The sequence below is a fragment of the Rhipicephalus sanguineus genome, unplaced genomic scaffold (assembly GCF_013339695.2).
Source record: "Rhipicephalus sanguineus isolate Rsan-2018 unplaced genomic scaffold, BIME_Rsan_1.4 Seq10912, whole genome shotgun sequence".
NCBI lineage: Eukaryota > Metazoa > Arthropoda > Arachnida > Ixodida > Ixodidae > Rhipicephalus > Rhipicephalus sanguineus.
In genome coordinates this window covers 1-19,992 of record NW_023614306.1, presented here as the reverse complement: position 1 = coordinate 19,992, position 19,992 = coordinate 1, and the positions used below count along the sequence as shown (strand labels likewise).

The following is a 19,992-nucleotide window of genomic DNA, read 5'->3' as shown; positions in this document are numbered from 1 at the left end:
GAATCGGTATAACTCGAAAGTGAAACGTGTCTTCACAGACGTAGTTGAGCGTCTGTTGCGCATTCTTTCGCCCCGAGGGCGAAGGCATGAATGCTACAGCAACAAATTGTAATGTTACGCGATGAAAGGCAAGCAGCTCGAAACTTGCAACGCGCTGCTCAAGCAGAAAGGACGCACGGAACGAACATACACAGGACGAGAGCAAACTAACTGCACATTTGTAACTTATTTCTGCGTGAGCACCGCGCTCCTTTCGTAAAGCGGCCGCTGCAGTGAGTCAAGTGACCTTCGTGCTCTCAACGCGAGACGTACAAACCACCGCGATCACGAGATAAGCGCACGCACGAGCGACCACGCCCTGTAGACGCGGGCGCTCGTCGCAACGGCGACGACCTTTAAAGCGCGCTCATCGAGCCCTTTGTGCCATCTCGCTAGTGATAACGAAACACGCTGTAACACCGATCTCTGAGTACCGCCACCGGCGAATGGTGTATATAAATAGCTCGCCGTTAGCCTTGCGAAGAACGTGCCGTCCGTGGCCGAATCGTTTCGCGCTGCGGAGCGAGGGGTCGTAAGTTCTATTCCCGGTGACGGAACTTTTTCTTCTGGTTTTTTTCTTTGCCCACTGTCTTTATATTTTACAACGTCATCCGTGACGGAAATACGTCAGTGGAGCCGTGGTGGACCTCGGCATAAAATACTTCGTGTTAAAAAAAAAAGTTGGCTGTTAACAAACAATGGGAAACAAAATGTGTGCACTTTGATTCGTACCATGTGTCCAGCACCTAAGCCCGCACAGAAGTAAGCAATTTCCAAGACTCGTGCTCAACCCAAGTCCTGAAAATTTAACGTCTTGAAAACAAGAAGAAAAGCGACGCTCACGCTCGCTGCTGGACTTGATGGCGGTCTCCAGCCTGTTGAGCTCCTGTTCCACCTCCCTGAGCGAATACTCGCGGCTCTCCGGCGCCACGGCCACAGTCAAGCACGGATCGGTCCCGAGGTAGCTGCAGCTGAGCTGTCCCTGCTCGGTGAGCCTCACTATTGCCCCCTGCATGTTCCTGGGAGAGAGACAAGAATGACCATCACTATAAGTAGAACTAAGAGACGAGAACGCCAAAGACTGTTAGTTCCAACCAATGTTGCGTCTAGCAAAAAAACGAGCCCTTAAAATTACCCTTCCTTCGTTCACCACAATAGTGCACTTTAGTGCTCATTCACTGAACAAAAAAAACAAGGAATGAACATTTGATTTTCTTTTTTAAAATCCGGTTTCATTTTTTTAAAGTCACATTTCGCAACGAATTAAATGTTATACGAAGTAAAGCTCACTCCTTTAGCACTTTAGACTTGGCGTAATTGAACAAAATGGCGTAAGGGAAAGCGGCCGCGCAGCGACCTTCTTGATGTTTATAACTTGAACGCAAACTTTGGGATGAGGGCACAACACGTACAAAGGTATGAGCCCTCTGCTGATCCCCTCTAAAGATACGGCGCGCACGACCGCGGGTGACCACGCCCCGGCCCAAGGTACGTACGCATTTCCTGCCGGAGCAAGGTAATTCTCTTCCGGCACCCCCCCCCCCATGCGCCTTTCGCGCGACATAGACGGCCGACGCGCTATCTTTGTTTGAGCCACGACCATCGGCAGCCCACGCACGCTTTAACTCACCCATAGCACATAGCACATACGATGCGCTGAGCGATGTTATCGATTTGGACTTTATACGAAACATGACAGCGACGGTGCCCCACAGCAATAATGCGGCTGAAGTGTCCATACATATAAATGTTTAGAGAAAGCAAATTTATCACTGATATTGAAGAAGGCAACCGGCAAGGGAGTTGCGAGCTCATTCGACAAACTCAGTAATCGTTCGACTTAGAGCGATCCGTCACTGGCTGAGTGGACGGCAAAAACCAGCCGAGAGTGTCCATATAATTGCTAGCGCAACAAAATTTGTGGCCGATGACTTCGCGAGTGAGTCCAAGTGAGCTAGGCTCAGTGGAATAGCGTGCCATTTTTTCCCTACTCTTCGGGGAAAACTCTTCGGCAATAAATTGCACGCAAACTTTATGTTTTGTTCGTTGGTATCAGTATGTATGACGTAACCAGTGGAGCCCATAGTAGCCAGGAGCACTTCCTCCTTCACCGACAAGTGCACACATCGTATGCATGCTTCTTTTGAATCAACGCGCACGCTAACTCGTGCTTTAGGTGGTGAAAGCCAGCCGCGTGGAAAGCAGTCTTCACGTGGCGTCGTAAAACAAGACCACGTGTTTTTCCGGTTAAAAGCGAACGAGGTCGCACCACCTGCACCCCACTGTTCGCGAGTGCACCCATGTGGCTTTGTTTTCAATCGTCGCCTCGGCGGTGCCGCTTTGTAGAAAGTTCATTTACGGCTCACCAGATTTTGCAGTACAAGTTTACTAAGGCGCCACCATGCTTACACGCATTGTTAGCCTTAAGCAAGGGCGGGTTTTTTTTTTTGTTTTGTTTTTTTTTGTTTGTAAACGCATTCAGCTCACCCTACAGAAGCTCAGTAAAATTGTAGGGACGAAAACCGTACATAAAAATTCGAAGGGCAACAGGCAACTATAGGTTATGCATTGCACACATGCACACCTCCGTGGGTACACGTTTTTGTGCGTGTGTTTGTGGGTGGAGGGGGTGCGCACGCGAGAGGTACTTGTGAAACATCCAGACAGAAATTTGAGTGAGCGCTATACACATACCTGGTTGTTCTCAAGGTTGAAAAGAAGGCAAAAGCCAATGAATGAAAATAAGCAAATCCGACGTTCTGTACTCTTTCAACAATCATTTCTTTCCTCATACACATGCTGTGTGTGCGTGTGTGCATGCGTGTGTGTGTGTTTGTGTGTGTGTGTTCTGCATTTGTTTTTGTTTTTTAGACAATACTGGTTTTTATAAACATTCCATGACAGTAAGCCTCATGTCGTTTTGCACACGAACTCTACGTTCTTGCAAACTAAAATGAATAAAATGTTGAAATGACACTGAAGTGACTAATTAACGAAAACTAGTTAATTAGCTTTTTAATTATCGTCTTCTTGTCTGTTTGTCTGCTTGTATGCGAAAGTTGTAGTGCGTGACAATTTTGGCATACCCATTTTTTAGAAATCGCAAAAGTTGCATGTAATTTGAGATATTCATAATCGAATATTAACGATGATATCTAATTGATCGCACCCGGCGCGCAGGAAACGCGACCACTCTGTTACGTCACACCGGAATTTCCCGTGACCAGGAAGTGACGAAATTTGAATGAAGGCGTGTCGCGGCCGTGCGTGCTATTCTGGGCATTGTCAAATTCGTAATGGTGGCATTTTAAGCAAATAAGAGACCGTAGTAACCCTCTGGGCCAATCAGAATGGACTAATGGCGGAATTTAACAACATGACGGAGCTCGACCATGTCCAGAATAGCACCCCGTATCTGTTCGTGAAAAGCGACGAAAAGTTAAAGTTTTAATCACCAACCAACTAGCTGACAGTCCATATTACAAGTGGTATGAAAATATGTGTCAAGTTGATCGTAGTTTACATAGCTAAATGTTACGAAGAACAGCGTAAATGATGCGTCACAGAGCGCGTCACGCTTATCTGTACAAAGTTCAAGCGGGTGCCAGAAGTTGATTTGCTCATATTGTTCGTGTCCTTGTAATGTACGCGTGAGCCGACTCGCATGCGAGCAATCAGAACTCGGCACGCGCGCTCCCCCAACTACCTGAGCGAGAAAACAAAAACTAAAGCTTTGCAAGAAAGGACTATAAAGGTGAAGAGAAAAGAGAGAGAGAAGGTCCGACATTCCCAACCGGGTAGATCTCTGCACACCTCTCGCTTAAAACGTCGCTTGTATTTTCTTCTTTTCGTTTTCTCAAAGCGTACTGATCGAAGAACAGGTCGCCTTGAGGATGTTGTTCTCGAACATCGGTGCTCTCTTTATATCCTTGCATTTTTTCTTTCTCGGGGCGTACGGTTTACGTACGGAACAACTCGTGACGGTAGCGTGCTATGAAATGAACCTTAGCAACGTGAACCTCAACGATATCGACAAAGGCGTGCGTCGCGGAATCTGAGATTCGGCCAGCCGTCAGGAGAAAGCGAGAGAGGCTGTTGTTAGAGTCACTGGAGCTGTTGTGCCCGGCTAGCGCAACCGTGGCTCGCTGCGGGTGCAAGGCGCCACCTCAAGCGGCGTGCGCAGTGGAGAGAGGCCGCGATGCTTACTGTATCGTCGTCCTCGCCAGCGCAATCGGAGCCGACGAGAGCTGGGCAGCCCACTTAAGAACGGTGTCGTGGTACACGAGCAGCGTGCTCCTCTGCGTGGCCATGAGCAGCATCAAGCTGCCTTCCGTCGCTGCGTACAAGCGCAAGAAGAAAAAAAATCACAAATGAAACTACACGACAAAATATGCCATCTTGTCTTCAGCGTGCGCGCTCAACATATCGTTTAGTGATCGTGGAATATATCAAAACTCGTAAGTGCCCGTGTAGATATAGGTTGCTCGGGTTCTTGTTTCTCAGCCGCGCGCAGATGTGCGCGTGACACGTAGTACGTTGAAAACCTGCCATAACGCGATGACGCCTGTAATATGAGGGTCAATTTTGGGACCACGAACTGGAAGACGCTCGTACCTTATGCATAGTAAATAAGAAAAAGACGCTTGAACTTCTGCAAACTTGACACGAAAATATAACGAGAGGCACCCCCAAATTCAGTGTGATAACTCCGTGCTATGTCCTTTCATCATCCTTCTTTTACATGTGCGCCGTCATAGCTTTCGATGTTTTCACTCACTTAACGAAATGCCATACAGACAATAGGTGCTAGAACGCGAATGACGGGGCAATCACTTTTCTGGCCTTTCAGAGTGCGGCCTGAAAAACGATACTCTATGCCGGCGTCCCGAAAAGGCAAGCAGGCAAAAAAAAAAGGGGGGGGGGCGTTACGATAAGAGCATAGGCATCGCGTGGTGGTGATATACGCAAGGACTAAGCGGCCGTAGCGAGCCGCATGAGAAATTCACGCTGTACTACATAGTATAGTATGGATATAAAGTGGTGCAATAGCTGCTTTTTGTCGTCATATTTCAGGAGAAAGTCGTCTTGCCCACAGGCTGAACTCTGACAGGGTGTTTCAGATAAAAAATTTGCAGTGGCTTAGCTCGGCTATGCCAGGATATACGTAGCGTTAGCAAAGGTTCAGCTGATTATTCTTAGCTTTCCAAATTGTCTAGGATTATTAGCCTTCTTCTGTTCATTCTTCGTACGCTGAACCGCTAATTGCCAGGCAACTACTTCGGGATCCGGGATCCGATGAGATAAGCTTCTCGGCTCTTCTGCGCCGTTGAGCAGCATTTGCGCTCCTTCTCCTTACCCACCTGCAAACGCCAGTCAGAGGCGCTATCAAGCGGCTCCAGCACAGTGTCAGACGGCGACTGCACGAAGGCGAATGGCTGCGCGCGCGCTGGCGCCAATACGTCTGCCAAGGCTACGACGTCACTCTGGAAAGCGTAGACCGGCGGCGGCCAGTCGCGCGCGGCGGTGGCGGAGTCTGCGCGCGCGCTGGCGCCATGCAGCGGCGCAAGTTTGTCTGCCGCGGCTACGACACCACTCCTCCTGAACCCGCAGACAAGCAGTGGCGAGCCGCGCGCGGCGGTGTCGGAGAGCGCGTGAGATGCCAGCTCCGGTGACCCAGCTGTGTGACATCATTGATCCTCGCTCATGCACAGCACGGCTCATGAGGATCCACGCGAAATCGGCTCCGGCTAGGAAGTGTAGCTAACGCTACAAAAGCACCAAGTATTAAAAATTAAGCATAGGTGCTACGCGTCTCCAATTAGCGCAGTATTGTTCAGAGCCATATACAGCACGTCAGAATATTTTTAATCCGTAAAGCTCGGAAATTAACAAAGATTGCTTAATGAACTTTTTAAACAGTAACTCTAGAGAAAATCTTCAATACAGAAGTTGTAGCGCTTGTTCAGAAACGTCGAATTTTTCATAACTCCCCTGCTTAATTTTTTTTCCATTCTTTAAAGCGCTCGAATTAAAAAAAGTGCCACGTGACACCGCCTAACGCGCGGCCCTTTTAGTGCCCTCAAATGTAAGTTGAACGAATTACCAAAAGCTGTTGCGAGCACGAAGGTCGATTGAGCAGGCTATCGGTGACTGCGATGGACGCTAATTGATGGTAGTGGCGTACCGTCTAAAAAAAAAAATCTGCGAAGGAGCGGCCGCCATGTGTCAGCGAATCTTTTGTCTCGGTCCTTCAACACGCTGTCACCCTCGCCCAGAGGCGTAGCCAGAAATTCTTTTCGGGAGGGTTCAACCATGCTTTATGTATGTTCTCGTGCGTGCGTTTGTATGTGTGCGTGTGTATATACGCAAGCAAAATTGAAAAATTGGGGGGGGGGGTTGAACCCTCCCCAACCCCTCCCCACCCCTGCTACACCCCCGCCCTCGCCCCTTCCAATGTTTTCTTCACTGGTGCGAAAAGAAAATAAAAAATGCCTACGGCTGCATCAAATGATGCCTACGGTCTCATGTGGCATTTGCTCCGTGGCTGCCGCTTTTTCTTTGAAGAATTTTGTTGTTGAAACGATGTGCTCCTTTTGTCCCTTAACGCCCATCGCAGTCACGGATAGCCTGCTCAATCGACCTTCGGGCACAGAGCAGCCTTTGACAATTCGTTCGACTTACATTTGAGGGCACTAAAAGAGCCGCGCGTTAGGCGGCAGTCACGCGGTATTTTTTTGAAATTCGTGCGCTTGAAAGGAAGGCCGGGAAAAAATTAAGCAGGGGAGTTATCTTACGATAGATTGACAAATTCGGTGTTCTGAACAAGCGCCACAACTTTTCTATTGAAGATTTTTCTCTAGAATTACTATTTAAAAAGTTCATTAAGCAATCTTTGTTAATTGCCGAGCTTGCGGATTGGAAAGAGAGAGAGATAAACCTTTTAATGAAGCTGGAGATGTTGCCTGGCTGTTCGCCTGACATGCTACTCTAGGTGCTGGGTGACGATTATGATATATACAGTGATAAACCACATAACATACAGTCACACAAGTTTACAAAGTTTGGTTCAGGCTCGTGGCCCGCAAGAAATTCAACAGCGCTTTCGTGGCACGTAGCGCACAGGTGCTGCTTTGCCATGGGCCCAGAACATGTCGCAACTCTAAGCACGATCCCCGTTAAAGATGCAAGGCTGCCTTCAGAGAATGTCTCTCTGATGCGTATCGCTTGCATTCACAAAGAACATGATGTAAATCTTCTTGGACGTTGCATTGGACGCACATTGGTGAGTCCGACAGCTTAATCTTGCTCCTGAAGTAGTTGTGTATGCGACGTTCAGTCTGATGCGGTGCAAGCATGTTTCATCTTGCCTGTTTAGGTCTCGCGGCATATCAAAGTTACACGATGGGTCAATCTTGTAAAGTGGTCCATACTGGTAATTAGCATCTGTCCAGAGGGATCGCTGGAGCCGCCAAGCGTGTGCCGATACGATTGTCGCGGCATCTTTTCTCGAGAAAGGTATCTTGATGGTTCTCTCGAGGCGTCATGTCCAGCTTTGGCAGCGTCATCAGCATGGACGTTGCCTTGTATTCCACAGTGGGCAGGTATCCACTGCAGAGCAATGCGGTGATGGAGGTCACAGGCTTTGTTGCATAGATATTTGATGTCCATGACGAGTTGGTCTTGCGTGCTTGGGGACTTCAGACGTGCTCTATATGGCTCAATAATACTGCGCTAATTGGAGACGCGTAGCGCGTATGCTTAATTTTTTAATACTTGGTGCTTTTTATCTGAAACACCCTGTATAGCTGCTTGTTAAAGCCTCATCACATCACATACATCAGGCATGGCAGTAATGAAATTACAATAATTAAATTACTTTTTTTGCCGTAATGAGTGACGTAATGAATTAATTTTGTGGTCTGGTAATTTAGTAACGTAATGAATGACTTTAAGTGATTAATTTCAAAGAAATTAATCATTGCTTTCCCAATTACTTTGACTAAAATATGGTATGCCCGCTTCCCAGTGGCATAAAAAACGCCAGGCCTGCGCTGAAACCGCAGCACAGTCACAGCGAAAGCTGGAAGAGCGGCGTTTCTAGAGCCCGTTAAGCTCTCTTGGGGCTGCAATACAAGTACACTAGAAAGGTACCCACTACGCCACAAATCAAATTGTTGTGAGGTTCGGAAGCACCCACTAAGCCATTATTCGTCATTCTATGGAGAAGCGAGGCACCAGCTACACGTCTGTAAGGCATTATGTGCACTTTATTGACGTGACGACTGATGACGATGAAGAATTATGGCTCAGCCCTTTGTAATGGGTTGGAATCTTTAAATGGCCCACCAGTTATGCAGTTTGCATTGGGTGACGCCCGGTCGCTATTTCCCTCTCCCGTCATGCTGTATACGTTGACGTGGAAGAGAGACGGGGAGGGGGCAAAGAACTTTATTGAGACCCCGAGGTAATGGATCATGCGCTTATGGGCTTCCTTGGCAACCAATACAAGTGTACTTGCGAGGAACCCACTACGCTATAAATAATTGTAATTTTTTAGAAGTAGGGCAGCAGGCACTGTGCCATTTTCGTCATTTACAGAGAGCGTTGGTACCTGCTAAACGCATGTAAGGGATTATGCGCACTTTGTTGATTCTGCGCCGGATGACGATGAAGAATTATGGCAGTGCCATTTTGTAATGGGTTGGAAGCATTCAACAACTCGATGCGCAATTCGCAATTGTTTGACGCCTGGTTACAGAATTCGCGTTGTGCGACGCTTGGTGCTTATTTTAATCTTCTACCCTATATTGCATATGCTAATGTGGTTCCTTCCCGACATGAAGCCTGTATAGGACCTTTTTGCAAAGCAGTTTCAAGCACCGGCATGGCTCAGAGGTTGAATACTGGGCTCCCACGCAGAGGGCCCAGGTTCGAACCTCGTTCCATCCTGGAATTTTTTTCTTATTTAGTTTTTTTTTTCTTATTTCGAGCGATACTGGTTACGGACACCGGCGGCGGCGGCGGCGGCGGCGGACAACTACGGCGCCAAAAACGGCCGGAGAAATGATCTCATAACAGCTTTCGCTGTAAAAAAGCTGACCAATAAAGGAAGGAAATAAGCATGTAGATAATCTGATTGCCAAGCGTCAAGCGTGCGAAGCTGAGCCAAAATATCTGAGATTTCAATGTATATGTGCTGCAAATAAAGTGTGCATGAGTTAGGGCATGAACGACGAACTTTTGTTAAAGTAATTTCAGAATAATTCCTTTACATTTTCAAAAGTAATACTAATGTAATGTCACTACTTTCGACCAGTGTAGCTTGTAATGCAATTTAATAATTTTAGGAGTGATTTTTCCATGCTTGCCGTACATTTATTATTCAGACCAAACGCAATGACAGGCACGGAGCTCCTTATTGGAAACGCCTCAGTTGTCACATCGAGGTGTGGTCTATCGACGTCGTGAGACAGGCTGGAATGGACTCCCGTACAATATACCCTGACGAGCGAACTAATCGCCAAGAATTAAATTGCTAACACGCGAGACGGACAACAACGCAGAGTGCGCATCTAAGGAGTTGTCAGTTAATTTGGCAGGTGCGATATACGATAGGACCCGTTAAACATTTGCCATACACCAGTCGCCCGAACCCCACGCGCGACACCAACAAACGCAGTTAAGCACCATATAATTAATGCAAAAAAGCTGTAGTTCCGATCAGAGAAAAAGAAAAAAAGTTCAATCGACGTTTTTCACACAGCAGTAAACGAGAAAAAAAATTGCGTAAAGTATGACGTCAACTTTTTTTCTATTCTCATTTCTTGATGGAAAGTGACACAAAGTTTACAGAGTGTACCTTTGAAACGTTAATACACGAGCGATGCTCGTTGTTCTAATGCGTCGTTCTTCTCTGCACACACACAAAAAAAAAGAAAAATATAACCTTATAGTACATTTCAAACAAGATTCCATGCGGCCCGCCCTGGTAGCTTAGCAGGTAAAGTACGGGAACTACAAGTAAAGGACCCATGTTCATTCCCCGGTCACTACGGCCGCATTTTGACGGGGGCGATATGCAAGAACACCCGTGTACATAGACTTACGTGCACGACACAACACTCCAGGTGGTCAAAATTAATCCGGAGTCCCCACTACGGCGTGCCTCATAATCATATATCGTGGTTTTGGCACATAAAACCCTATGATTACATTTGCATATTACAAGATTCCATATGACCACACAAGATCGCCGGACGCGAAAATTACGTGCTCTATGCTAGGCTTCACTGTTGGGCCTCCCAGTAACCAAAGGATCACTTACAACTTGGGTAGGGAAAGAAACACGCCGCCGTGAAATCCAGAACTTTTAAGAAGTGAAGCTCGCCGCTTGGCTTAAAGGCAAAGAATGTGTTCACCTGAAAAAAAAAAAGAAAAAATTTATGACGGCTCCCTCACGCTTACTCTCTGATATACTCACCTAGAACTAATATTAGTGATGGGCAGTTCGAAAAATTTGCCACTTTTGTCAATGGCCTCCTCTCCGATTGAAACAGACCAGTCCGCCTATGAAAAAAAAAAAGTGATGGTTTACAAACCATGTGAAGTTCTCTCTCGTGGTGCATATAAGGGGGGAACATCTCGCAGACTTACAACAACGCGTTTCCCCTTCTGAAGCCCCTCGGCGTCGTCTGTCGGTTTTTTCGACGCCTCAGTAGCAACAGCCAGTGTCTGAAACCTAAATAACGACTTAATCAAGCTTATGTCGGTGACACTTCGGCTTTATGCGCTAGTAAACGGCAGCAACAAGGTTCTCGTAATGCAACACTTTGTTGATGTGCGGCAACAGACATAAGTCTCCATTGATCAAGCATGCGTGCCCTTATTTCTTTTGTCCATGTTTAGCGACCGCTACAGCGCACGACGTATCTGACGTATCTAAAGCTAGGAAGTGATCGATATCGACGTTTTTAAAGACATCACACGATGTTTCGCTATGCGTTTGCTTGGAAGCGCTCGCGAAAATAAAAAGAAAGCCACGTGAACAGAATCATCTGCACGAACGTCAGGTGTTGTCGAAATCCTGCTCGCGAGCAAGAGAAAATTTCGTTCTACTTTTGTTTCCGGCGGCTGCCTCCACAGACACTATCCCAGAACGCGAAAAAATGCTGCAGAACGTTCAAGCGGTTGGTTTCTTTATACGCACCTAAAATTTTCCAAATGGAAAGCCGTGTTTACGGTAACGAGGGAGTCCGTTTTCGCAACGTATGCAAGAGGACCGGGCAGCAAAAACTCTGGCAGGTATCGCGTGAACGCAAAGTTCTCTTGTTCGAAAAACGTCAATGAGCCGTCCACACCTTGAACACAGAGAAAGTCTTGTCCTGAAGGGGAAGAAAAAAAAGAGAATCGAAGTGACGCTGAAGCACGCAGTCAGCGCCAGTCAACAAATACGGCCGAGCAAACCTCGGCCGCCGCTCACCTTTGACGCCACCGAAGTGTCCACCACACAACAGTAAGAAGGCGCACTCAGTGTGTGCTCGTACATAAGGCTCAGCTTGTACTGCGTCCCGGGCTCCGCTTCACCGGCGTCACCTTCAAACGCAATCCTCAGATTATTCAATCCACAGTGGCGTATATACGCTACAGCACCGTTAATCAAAGGACGTGTACCATGTCTTCAACTTTGAATGCCGGACAGTGTTAGGGGCTATGACAAGTTTCGTAGAAATCCGCAACGAAGCTTCCTGAACGAAAACATTTCGCCGGACCAGGATGAATTTTAACTAGGGGTGTGCGAAAATTCGAGTTTCGAATTCGAATCGAATGGTACCTAATAGAACAATTCGATTCGACTTTCGAATAGCTAGTACTCGAAGTTTCGAATAATTCGACAGGACGAAAATCTAAAACGTGACAAAGGCCGATGGTGCAACTTGTTTAGGGTGGGGTGGCTAAAACTAACGCTAACGTCGCTGCAGTAGGCCTTTCGTTAAAACTTTCACTGATATCCTGGTTCAAAAGCGAGCGCATGCTTATTTTAACAGAGATTACGTCCTTTCCGCACGTAAAAAAAAAAAAAAAACTGACTGACATGGCACATGAAAAACACATGACATGACACATGAAAAAACACGCGCGGGATACACATGGCTTACTATAAAGCGCACGTGCAATGACTTGGTCCTTGCAAACCTGGAACACGATGACCTGAAGTCAATAAGCATGCCACTGGCAGTACGATCATAGCGACCACATGTAAGGCTGTGATGGTGAACTGCAAGCGGCGTCGGGAGTCTGCTGCTCAAGCTGATCAAGCAACGCAAGCCATGAAGTCAACGCAGCACCATATACAAACAACGCACAGCGATGGAGAAGACCAGCAGAGTGAACGGAGCACAACGATGAAGACCACCAGATGCAATAGTAAATAAAGCACAATGAACATGATACAACACAGCAATAAAGTATACAAGAACAATGTACAACGCATAAATACTTAGAAATGGCTCGCAAAACAAAGAAATGCAGTATAGCCGTTCACGAAGTGGAGGTGGCTAGATTTTGTATGCAATCGCGAAGCTTACTTTATATAAAACCTTTATCATATCGCCTTCTGTAGCGTTCTGCTGCTGTCGGGATAGTGGCAATTATTGTTTCCTTTCATTAAATTTCATCCGCCTTGCGTATTTTCGCATAATTCATTTGCCCTGTCCTTGCGCTATAAGTTGTCAATTAATTTGCCCTCTCCCTGCCATTCTACTAGCATCGTGGTACGCTTAGATGGTAGATGACCCCGTTCATTAAAAACACTAGTCGCTGGTTCTAGCTCCGGACAAATGACGAATAACTTTGAAGGACTCTTCATGAGAAACACGAAAAGCTATATTTTTGTAGCTTCGTATTGTAACCCCGCGTGTATGAATTTTTTTTTTCATTTCTGTGGAGAGGGTTTCACGCGTCCTAAAAATTACTTGGCAGAGAAACCGCGTGCTTAACTGAAGTGCCGTAGAGATGTCATTTTCGGTCAGTGGATCGATGCTCGCGAGAGTGAACTATACGGTAAATTATGGCGTTACCTATCACTAGCGCAGAGGGGGGATTTTGGGCGGATTTTGAGGGGATTCAACCTGTTCCGAAATTTTCAGCTTCAACATACATAAAGGTTAATTGAACCCCCCCCCCCCTCTCCCCTCCCGAAAAAAAATTCTGGCTACGCTCTTGTTACCTATTACGTAATTATCACTACTTCACCGAGCGCACAAAACTCTAAAATGTCACCACGATTTTTATGTGCAACATCGCGGTTGCCTGATTTGTAGCTGCAAAACGGCGCGTGTATGACGCTGAAAAAGTATCGTGGACGTGGTCAAACAGCGGCACGCGAGGGTAAAATAGCGTCACTGACGCTATTTGACCATCGCCACATCGACAAAAAATAATCCAAAGGTGCAAAGAAGAAAGTCATCATGATCAAAGTCAGACCTGCGAGGTTGTGGACAGATATCCTTTGTGGATGCAAAATAGCGATGAAGAGTTTGTCGGATGCTCTGAAAGAAAGAAACAAACAAACAAAAAACGTTAGCCCATTCTTTTCGCTATAAATCGACTTTATTAGTATTGCATCCTTCTGATACCTCTACGCAAGCAATATATTATTGCGATTGAAGATACTGTGCGGCTGGAAACCTATCATACCCGTTTTCGTGAGACAGTAAGCTCCACATAGTTTCCAAAATGTGGGCAATTAAAAAGAAGGCAACCCACTCACGTGACAATTTCGCTGGCGCTTATAACTTCCATAGATTCGACTGAAAACTTTTGTGTATGAAAATTTTGCGTTTAGTGCTGGGACCCTATTGAGATAGAGCCTTTCATGGTACAAACCGAAATGGTTGTCCTGATACGTACCGTAAAATTCCGAGCAAGTGCCCTATTCCCTTTTTCGGGAGATTTGAAATATGCGCCAATGACCGAGCAAGTGCCCCCCTCCCCTCCCTCCCGCCATTTCTTTTTTCAACCTAATCTCCGCTACAGAATTCCGCAGCAGTGGTTCCTAGGAACATAAGTTCCTAGAGTCTTTAGATATGCGCATAGGCGTGCACAGGGTTCCCCATCAGGGGGGCGAAGGCTCATCGCAGCGCCCCCCACCCTACTAAGTCAATGGGGCAGATTTTGTGCCCCCCCCCCTTCTTAGGTGACTAGAAGGGCCAATGTACGGGGAAGATTTTGCGCCCCCCCCCTCTTAGGTGATTAGGGGGGGGGCGTCCCCCCCTGCCCCCCCCCCCCCTGTGCGCACGCTTATGGATATGTGCACGAATGCTTAGTACTCTAACAGTGTGGTACCTCGGGGTTGCATTCGAGACTCGCAAACTGTCGGAACATTTGAAGAATGTCTTTCCCCCATTGTCATAACACATGAAATTTCACACGAGGATTCCCTCCGGTTCAGTAAAAACAGTAAATGTATGGGTATTCAATAAAGTATTTCATAAGAAGCAAGGTGTGCATTCTTGTTAGAGGCTGTTCCGCCACCATCTTGAATTGTGGTCTGCGACCGAGCAAGACCCCCCCCCCCTCTCCATATCTTGTCCGATTATCTTCCACTGTAGGGGGGCGCTTGCTCGGGATTTTACGGTATATTAATTGTGACCGCTGTATGAATCGCTGATAGTTTTGATGACCTCGAAGTGACAAGTTGCACAGAAATAATAAGAAATTATTTATACTGTGTACTTTTCCCCCCTTCTGTATTCTGCGCGTTCACCTGCCAAAAAAGAAATCACGTATAATTTATTATTTAGCAATAGTGGACGTGTCAACGAGTGAAATTTATACAAATCATTGTACGAACGTTTTTGCAGATCAGCAGTTGCAAGGATTTTTTTTAAAAATTTAAAAACTCACGCATGACATGAAGCGTAATAATGCTTTCTCATCTGGATTACTCTTAAAGGGGTCATGAAGCACCCTTGGGCTTGTTGGAAAAACACAACCTGCGGAAAGCTGACACGGCTATGAACTGCTCTGCAAAATATTACAGTCGTGCGCGCCGCGTGAAGGCCACAAGCGGAGCGCGAAGTTGCCGTGTCCTCAGGCGCCCTTTTCAAAAAGAGGCCGGTTCTCACTCTCGTCGGTGGGCGGGGCGCCTGCACGTTGACATCGCGGAGGCATAGCATGCTTATTGGCCGATAGCCGGATGAGACGCGCTTCTTGCCACGGCGTGCCGCCACTTGCCCGCGCCGCACCTCAGTCTGCTAACTTTACACGTTAGCCGCACTCGCGCATGCGAATCACAGCGGGAGTGCGATCGCGTTTCATGACGCGCGCTAACATAACTTCTTACCCCCGTGCCATCCCTCCCTGTCTAGCTTCCATTGCGCTCGTCGGCACGAGAAAAGAGAGAAAGCGCTGAGAGCGTGCGCCAAACCCCCGTAACTCCGCTGATTCTTGACGGATTCGAGAAATTTTTGCGGCAATCGATTCGGGAGGCAGTGAACTCCGATACTAAGGTCATTAGATCATTACTTGGAAAAGTGGTTCATGACCCCTTTAAAGGCGGATACGATACCCCGAGAGTAATCCGAGTACCGCCCTTCGAGAGGACACCCGGAGGCTGTACTAGAAGTCAAAATGAATATTTGTATATTTCAGTCTCACTAATCAACTTTTAAACTAATCACATTAAGGCAAATATTCCAATTAAAAAAAGTCACAGTTTCGCCGCAGCGGCGATGCAATGAATGCGATAGCAACAAATTAGAATGTCACACGAAGAACGGCAAGCAGCTCGATACTCGCAGCGCGCCGCCCGAACGCAGAGGACTCACGAAAAGAACGTACACAGGACGACCGCAAACTAATAACGGTCACAGCTCGACACTTGCAGCGCGCTGCTAAAACACAAGGAAGGACACTCGAAAAGAACGCACAGGTATACACAAGACCAGCGTGAACCAACAGCTGTTACGGTTGTTACTTCTTCGTGTTTGAGCAGCGTGCTACAACCCAACCCTCTTAGATTTTTTTTTTCTTGAAAACTGCGGAGCGTGGAGTGACCCCTCCGCGTCTCCTGCCGCGCGGTGGTGTTCAACGCATTGTTTTCTCGGCGTTCCACATGGTGAATGGGTACAGAAATGGGCCACTTTTTAGTGCGCGTATCAAGGGCAGCTTTCAAACTGAAGAAAAATGTAGGAGCGTTGCTTTTAAAGCGCGCCCTTCAGGCAATCTCGCGGGTGATACTGCACATGCTGAAGCACCTCCGAGCTCTGCCTCCCGTTATCGTTAAACGGTGTGTATTAATAGCGCTCCCTTGTTTTGTTAAAAAAGCCGGCGGCGCGTGGCCGAGTTGTTTAAAACAGCGCGCTGCGGAGCGAGGGATCTCAGGTTCGAGTCTCAGTGGCGCGCTTAGGAAATTATTTTCTTATGATTTATTTTTTTTCTGGCTTTGATTTACATATACATACATATATCCGGGACATGACGGCGACGGCAAAAACCAGCGGAGAGTGTCCATATAACTGCTATCGCGATAAAATTTGTGGTCGATGACTTCGCACGTCATATCCACTTTTGGAACGCATTCTGAGGATGGCATCCGTTTTGAGATATTCATTCTTAATGTTTGCGTGAGAATTTATTGGCGTTCCCTACTAAAGCTATATGTCATAGAACAGCACTGTGGAACTAACTGAAAGCAATGAATAGCTTGCGAATTTGCAGTCTCATCTAATATGAAAATACGAATGATACCGTGGTTAACTGCTGACATTGGTTTTTCTCAGACGAAACACCTAACTCGAGTAAACGTTGCAAGGCTCGTCTAAAAATTCTAGTTCGCTCATTCGAACAAAAAGTGAGTACGCATCAGTCACCTAAGACCCGGAACAAGCAAGCGTTATTAACCATACAGAATTCTAGCAGAACCTTGTCGTCTTTTTTTTTTTTTTCTCGCCAATATTCCCGCCGCGCAAGAGTTGCAGCTTTAAAAATATGTTGTGACGTGCTTCATTTACGCGTCTTCAGGGATAGTCGAGAGACGTCAAGAGTAGGGCGTCAAGCAGCCAAAATCCGGGCAAGCGCGAGCTCGTGTCCCATGCTACTATTGACACTGAGGTTTGCTTGCTTGCTCGTGTGCTTCGGCGTCGTCCTCTCTTCAATACATTGGCCCCCGGGGAATAGCGGAGCCATCCTGGCGACTTAAGGCTTTGGAAGTATAGTGGGGTCTTAATATGGCTTTGATGTAAGACACGTAGACGATTTCTCGGCCGCGACGGCGCAAGTCTTCAGATGGTGTCAAGGGCTGTACCTCGTAAATGACGGGAGAAGTCCGAGCAAGTATGCGGTAAGGGCCGTGATTTCGGGCCAGTAACTTGGAGGAAAGTCAGGGAGTATTCGGTGGGACCCAAAGCCAGACGAGGGCACCCGTCTTGAAAGCAGCAAGAGGTCGGTCGTTGTCGCGCCTAAGCTTCTGGCGACCTTGGTCTTCTGTCGTAAATGAACGGGCCAACTGTTGACAATCTTCTGCGTGCCTGACAACGTCGGAAATGGGACTGTACTCACGTGCGTCAGGTGTGTAAGCAAGCATGGTGTCCAGCATGCATTATGGCTCGCGTCCGTATAAAAGAAAGAACGGTGAGAATCCAGTGGTCGCTTGCGTAGCAGTGTTGTACGCATATGTCACGAATGGAAGGACGGTGTCCCAGTTGGTCTGGTCTGATGCGGTGTACATCGTCAGCTTATCACCAAGAGTGCGATTAAATCTTTCGGTCAGGCCATTGGTTTGCGGATGATACGCGGTCGTCATGCGGTGAACGATGTTGCACTGAACGAGCAATGCTTCAATAGCTTCGGACAGGAAAACACGTCCTCTGTCGCTCAAAAGTTCGCGGGGGGCGCCGTGGTGCAAGACGAAGTTGCGTAAGATGAAAAGCGCAACTTCTCTGGCTGTTGCTGTGGGCAAAGCTGCACTCTCTGCATAACACGTGAGGTGGCCTACGCCGACGCTGATCCATCTGTTCCCAGAAGTGGTCGAGGGAAGCGGGCCGTATAAATCAATACATGAAGATGCTTCGAAGTTTCATTGGGCTGTGTTCATATTTTTCCAGATTTGTCCGCTACTTTGCTTCCATCATCACCCCTGTTACCAATCTTCGGACAACCTCTAACGGCCTGTCTGCTTGGTCACGAGAGTGCGACACATCTTTCGAAACGCTACGGCGCTTACTAACATCGCCTCTAATACTTCTTCACTTTGACCCTGATGCGCCATCGGGAATCCATACTGACGCCAGCGGCGTCGGCCTTGGTGCAGTATTGGCTCAAAAGAAACCGGGATATGAAGAATACGTCGTCGCTTACGCGAGTCGAACTTACTTTCAAGAAAGTCGAGTGCAATTATTCGGTCACTGAGAAGGAATGCCTTGCCATAATTTGGGCTTTGGCTAGGTTTCGTCCGTACCTTTATGGCTGCCCTTTGGACGTCGTCACAGACCATCATGCTCTATGTTGGCTCTCGTCGCTGAAAGATCCGTCGGGACGCTCGGCCGTTGGGCGCTTCGGCTGCAAGCGTACGACATTCGTGTTGTGTACCGATCAGGCCGCAAGCACTCTGATGCTGATGCGCTCTCCCGCTCACCGCTAGCGTCCGACACGGCTTCTCCGTCAGCTTCCTTGTCGCCAATCGACGTCACAGACACGTCGTCGGAGCAACGCAAGAATGCGTGGGTTCGTCATATGCTCGACTTTCTGGCTGATCCATCAGTTTACCCCGCACCTCCACCAAATGTGTCGTGGTTTATTGACTCGCCTTCAGAGAAAGTCGAGAGACGTCAAGAGTAGGGCGTCGAAGAGCGGCGGGCGTCGACCAGCCAAAATTCGGGCAAGCGCGAGCTCGTGTCCCATGCTTGTTCTTGTTCACCTTCACCTGTGGCTCACACCCACTGTGGGGGATTGGCGAAGAATTTAGTGGTTTTATATACTGTTATATTGCTTTAGAATAAGGGAGGTTGTAGAATAGAAACATTACAGATTTGATAGGAAATTTTAGCCCTGGATCAAATGTGTAAAAGTAATAAATAAATACCTTAATCTTTAACATATATACATGTGTCGACACAGAAGGATAATAATATAGATTAGCTAGTTAACCGATTGGTTTCATTGAGGTAATTCCGCACAGCGACGCAAACCTTCGCACTGGAGAACCCAGAAATAGAGGCTCCAAAAGACAAAATCACAGGCACAGATAAATTCATTCCAATAGCACGTAAAGGTGTTCACAAAAGGGTTTTTCGTGCTGTAGTATATCGCCCGCAGGTCAGAAAGAAATGATCGATAGTTTCCAGCTCACCACAGCATGCGCACAATGGAGAAGGTGCCTGAGCAGACCTGTGTTGGTAGAAATTTAGCTTCGGTACACGACAGCGCAGCCTCGTAATTGACACTTCCAGATTACGGGTTTGACAAAATGACCTACGCTAGGAATATAATAAGTGCCGATACTATTGACACTGGTTGGTTGGTTGGTTGTTCCTGGGCAACCTGGCGCAACTCACTGTGGGGGATCGGCCATGAAACGGGCGGCACCTTATTTTAGAGATAAAATTGTTTTACATTTCGAATATCTTTAGAAAAGGATAGTTAAAGAAAAACTCAATCTAATAGTCAAGGCTAAAAAAAATTTGAAGCCGATATGAATGAAAAATAAAGTGAAATGAAATAAACTTAACATTCAATTCGCTTTGTCTCCCGTAGGAAATCGCATACTGGGGCTCGCTTGCTTGCTCGTGTGCTTTGTCGTCGTCCTCTCTTCACTACAATATGACATCGAAGAATTAACACTACGGCGCAAGTGTTCGTGTTTATCGCTCACTCATAAATTCATCATAATGCATCGATTTACGACAAATTCGTTCTACCGGCTGCTCTCTCTCAGTGTCGGGGCTATGCAAACAA

At 47.1% G+C, this 19,992-nt stretch overlaps 1 protein-coding gene and 1 long non-coding RNA gene across 2 annotated transcripts; both read right to left on the bottom strand.

Annotated features, from left to right (window-relative positions):
* Nucleotides 1-882: 882 nt before the first annotated feature.
* Nucleotides 883-10,447, bottom strand: LOC119376088 (protein PTHB1-like; the record flags this gene model as incomplete). The annotated part of the gene is made up of 3 exons (XM_037646055.2): nucleotides 10,364-10,447; nucleotides 4,246-4,375; nucleotides 883-1,058 (listed from the first exon to the last, which is right to left on the bottom strand). Coding segments are annotated over exons 2-3 (289 nt in total), but the record flags the coding sequence as incomplete, so codon positions are not given.
* A 68-nt stretch (nucleotides 10,448-10,515) lies between these two features.
* On the bottom strand, nucleotides 10,516-11,416 carry LOC119376087 (uncharacterized). The gene is made up of 3 exons (XR_005180503.2): nucleotides 11,246-11,416; nucleotides 10,693-10,777; nucleotides 10,516-10,605 (listed from the first exon to the last, which is right to left on the bottom strand). It is a non-coding gene; the product is annotated as an uncharacterized LOC119376087 (long non-coding RNA).
* Nucleotides 11,417-19,992: the final 8,576 nt, after the last annotated feature.